The sequence below is a fragment of the Cervus canadensis genome, chromosome 3, assembly GCF_019320065.1.
Source record: "Cervus canadensis isolate Bull #8, Minnesota chromosome 3, ASM1932006v1, whole genome shotgun sequence".
NCBI lineage: Eukaryota > Metazoa > Chordata > Mammalia > Artiodactyla > Cervidae > Cervus > Cervus canadensis.
In genome coordinates this window covers 103,607,039-103,611,556 of record NC_057388.1, presented here as the reverse complement: position 1 = coordinate 103,611,556, position 4,518 = coordinate 103,607,039, and the positions used below count along the sequence as shown (strand labels likewise).

The following is a 4,518-nucleotide window of genomic DNA, read 5'->3' as shown; positions in this document are numbered from 1 at the left end:
ACCAATCTTAGAGGCAAAACGTCAAGAAAGGTAGACCCAATTCAAGTATTATCAAACTAGAAGAAAAATATGTGTCTTATTGCCATATAATCAATAAATTAGCTCTAATTAAATGAGAATAATTATCTAATTCCAATGTAGATACAAAATTTTCTCCATAAGAAATTTCCTATGATGTTGTACAATTTTTTAGAACACTTCTGTTAAAAACTGTACATTAATCAAAGAGATGCACTATATTGTAGCTATCAGATTTTTAAATGTTGAACAGTCCCATGTAGTTTCTAAATTTTCCACACTTCATAATAATTATGTTGAACATATATGTAAATAATGATATACCTACTTTAAATATGTTTTCCTTTACAGTTTATCCCTAGAAAGAGTTTCATGGAGCCAAAGAAAAAGGAAAAAGTGATTTTTATTTCTTCATCAGGGTGTATGTGAATGTTCAGTTGTGTCTGACTCTTTTTGACCCCTTGGACTGTAACTCGAGAGGATCCTCTGTCCATGGAATTCTCCAGGCTAGAATACTGTAGTGGGTTGTCATTTCCTCCTCCAGGGCATCTTCTTATCCCAGGGACCAAACCCGTGCTTCCTGCATCTCCTGCATTAGCAAGTGGATTCTTTACCACTTAGCCACTTGAGAAGCCCTTTTATTTTTTCATAGTTATCCCTAAATCACTTTTATTAATTATGTCAAATTCTTATTTTATATACACTGTACTTCTTTCTGATACACTAGAGGATCCCACCCCGGAATAAGGGAATGCAATAACCTGCTGTACTTGGCTTTCCCATAACTATAAAATTTTCATATTGGATTACTAAAAAATAAAGCTCTTTATCAACTTATTTTTTAAAGGAAAAGACTTATTTTTGAAGAATACATTTTATTTTATTTATGTCTTTTCCTTAGGAAATTTATGTCCTCCAAACTTCTCATTTTCTTAGTAATGCAGTAGCTTCAAACCAGGAATGATGATTGATGGATGCTAAGGGGATTTAGGAGAAGGCATAATAATGCATGTGACAGAAACATAAGGCGTGGGAAGGTCATTTCTGTCATGGATGGATGCGTTGCTGTTTGGCAATAAAATTTCAGGCATTAAAGGGCATTTAACAGGGGTACATTTTACAACTTTAGGTGAACACATGTACATTAACATACAAAGTCTGTGTCCAAAAAGTATTTGTTAAATGAGTCAACTTGTAATAGGGACTTACAGTAAATAATAGATTTTAGATGTGTTTGAGTTAGTGTATATATATATATATATATATATATATATATATATATATATATGTAAATTATATAATCTATTTATCTAACTTATTTAAGAAACTATTTTTTTCTCCACATTAGTTTTTTCTTTAGAACTTTGAATATAAGGATTTCCTGTACTTAATAGATCCTATTGTAGTTAACACCTATGCAAGAGGTTTTTTTGTTGTTTTTTTTGTTTGTTTGTTTTTTACCTTCCAGATCTACTGAAACTGTAAATTTATTGAATTTGACTATATGTGGAACATAATTTTTCAGAACAAAAACTAATGCTTAAAATAATATAATTATCTTGATTTTAATATGACCCAGTAACATATTCTTTCCTAAAGAGAATTATTCTTTTCATACTTACCCCATAATGTGTGCCAGAAAGTATCAGAAAGTATTAAGCTAAAGTGTAGCTTCCTTTCAAACATTAATTTATGTTTATTAAAAAAGTAATGATAAACAAAGCTGGAGGATGAGGACACCTGAATTCTTGCCAAGTTTATGGTCTAAGGAAGCAGGACTATTTTACCTATAGAGGATGACAATTCATCAAGCATTTACTCAATACCTGACAGGTTCCAGGTATTGCTGAAATCATGTGTCCACTGCACTGAAGTAGGGACAATGAGGAAACATGCCTCACTTATGTGTTTCTGGTCAGTGTGCATTGCCAAGGACTTATATACCTTTCCCTAAACTGCCTGCTTGGATATTTTTTGGCCATGTTTTTCTCTCCATGGTTAGAGCTGAGGATTCAAATATAAGTTCTCCTAGAAGAAAGAATAACTCTTACCTTTGTAAGGGTCCCTCACAATATCCATCTGAGAATTACAATTGTAATGTTAGAGACAGAGAGGATGGGTTGGAAACATGGGGCACTCAGAAGACTTGCAGAGTCAAATGCAGTTGGAACCAGAAGAAGAATCCAGATCTCAGGTACATAGTACCACATTTTCTCAATAAATTACAAATTGAAAGTTGCCCTATAGATCATTTATAGGTCTCAGGTACTAGGTGTTTGAAGAGATAAAAAGATATCATGGAAGAAGTAAGAAACCCTTGAAACAAGTAGTGGGGCAAGAATACCAAAGATATGCTCCGTAGTTACAGTAACTGCTGTTTTTGTTCTAAGAAGTTCAGACCACAGGTCTTTCATGTTTGACAGGTATCATACATTATTTCTTCTTAGGTAATTCAGACCCCAGGAAGGTGTTACTTGCTGAATGGATGTCCTCAGGCCTCCCAACAACGTGACTGAATTTGTTCTCTTGGGACTCACACAGAATCCACACTTGCAGAAAATACTCTTCATTGTCTTTTTGTTTATTTTCCTATTTACTGTGGTGGCCAACATCCTCATTGTCATGACCATCTCCTTCAGCCCCACACTTTCTGCTCCCATGTACTTCTTTCTAACTTATTTGGCCTTCATAGATGCTTCCTTCACTTCCGTCACCACTCCCAAAATAACCATTGACCTCCTGTACCAAAGGACAACCATCTCCTGGGGTGGCTGTCTGACTCAGCTTTTTTTGGTACACTTTCTTGGAGGAACAGAGGTCATCGTCCTCATTGTCATGGCCTATGACCGCTACGTGGCCATCTGCAAGCCTCTGCACTACACGGCCATCATGCGACAGGGGCTCTGCCGGCTCCTGGTGGTGGTGTCCTGGATCGGGGGGATCCTGCATGCCGCTGTGCAGATTCTTTTCATGGTCAACTTGACCTTCTGCGGTCCCAATGTAATTGATCACTTCATGTGTGATTTCTTCTCACTTTTGGAAATTGCCTGTGGCAACACCTACAAGATCGGAATTATAGTGGCAGCCAACAGTGGGGCCATGTGCTTGCTCATTTTTTCCATGCTCCTCATCTCCTACATAGTCATCCTGAGCTCCCTGAAATCCCATGGCTCTGAAGGACGACGCAAAGCCCTTTCTACATGTGGTGCTCACTTTACAGTAGTGGTACTCTACTTTGTCCCTTGTATATTCAGCTACACACGACCTGTGACCACTTACTCTGTGGACAAGTTGGTAACTGTGTTCTTTGCAATCCTCACTCCCATGTTAAATCCTATAATTTACACAGTGAGAAATATAGAAGTGAAAAATGCCATGAGTAGTTTGTTGAAGAGGAATGTAACATAGGTTGTTCATAATACCAACAAAGTGATGATTTACATTCATAGAACAGATATTGCGTGGGTGTGAGCAAAGTCGCTTTAGTCATATCTAACTCTTTGTGACCCTATGAACTGTAGCCCAGATTCTTTACCACTGAGCCACCGAGAAGCCCATACAAAGTGTTATACCTGTTGTAAATTGTGAGAGAAAAAAAAAAAATTGCAGATAACTGACAGAAAAAGAACCTAGAAACTTGCATTTGTTGACTATTTCAAATGGCTAGGCATTTATGAGGCATTTTGATAAATTTTAATGTACTTATCATGGCTTCAATATTTCTTTTCATAGATTCATAATTGGCAATGGAAAGAAAAACTATGAATCCCTGGTTTGGTGATTGTAGATTATGATTTTCTTCAATTTTATTGCTACTATCTTTATGCTACTTGAATGAAAGTGGCTTTTCCATAGGATCTTGACCTCAGAACTTTTTTTAATTTGCTTTGCCTATAGTGCAGACAATAAGGGAAATAGATTTTTAGGTTGATACCTGGGGATGGACAGGACTGATGGTATGTGAAAGAACTGCTGCTGGTTTATTTTTCTGTGCTATGAATTTACCAAAGTCAGTTAGAGAAGCACCCACAAAGGAGAAAATAATAATTCACAATTTATCTTTGATTATTTGTGGCACAAATATTAAGCCAAAATTTCTGAAATTGCTCTTAATCTTATTTGCTTAAATGCCTCACAGTTTTTATTGAATACAGTGTACTCATTTTCCATATCAAGACTTGATGAGCCATTTGAAACAAGAAAGGTTAACATTTTTACCAAATTTAAACAAAAAGGCCTATATTGGGATCCAAAACTATTGCAGGTCTATTTTATATATACATTTCAAGGCCCCTGTAGTATCTATCAGGCACATTCACCTCAGATGATTCATCTACCCACTAAAGTATTTAGAAAGATGGTAACGACAACCCTGCATGCAAGACAGCAAGAGAGACACATATGTATTAAACAGTCTTTTGGACTCTGTGGGAGAGAGCAAGGGCAGGATGATATGGGAGAATGACATTGAAACATGTAAATTATCATATGTGAGACAAA

At 36.1% G+C, this 4,518-nt stretch overlaps 1 protein-coding gene across 1 annotated transcript; it reads left to right on the top strand.

Annotated features, from left to right (window-relative positions):
* The first annotated feature begins 2,499 nt into the window (after positions 1-2,499).
* On the top strand, positions 2,500-3,426 carry LOC122438012 (olfactory receptor 140-like). Its single transcript, XM_043462471.1, has one exon. The coding sequence runs from the start codon at positions 2,500-2,502 to the stop codon at positions 3,424-3,426; it is 927 nt and encodes a 308-aa protein (XP_043318406.1).
* The last annotated feature ends 1,092 nt before the right edge of the window (positions 3,427-4,518 follow it).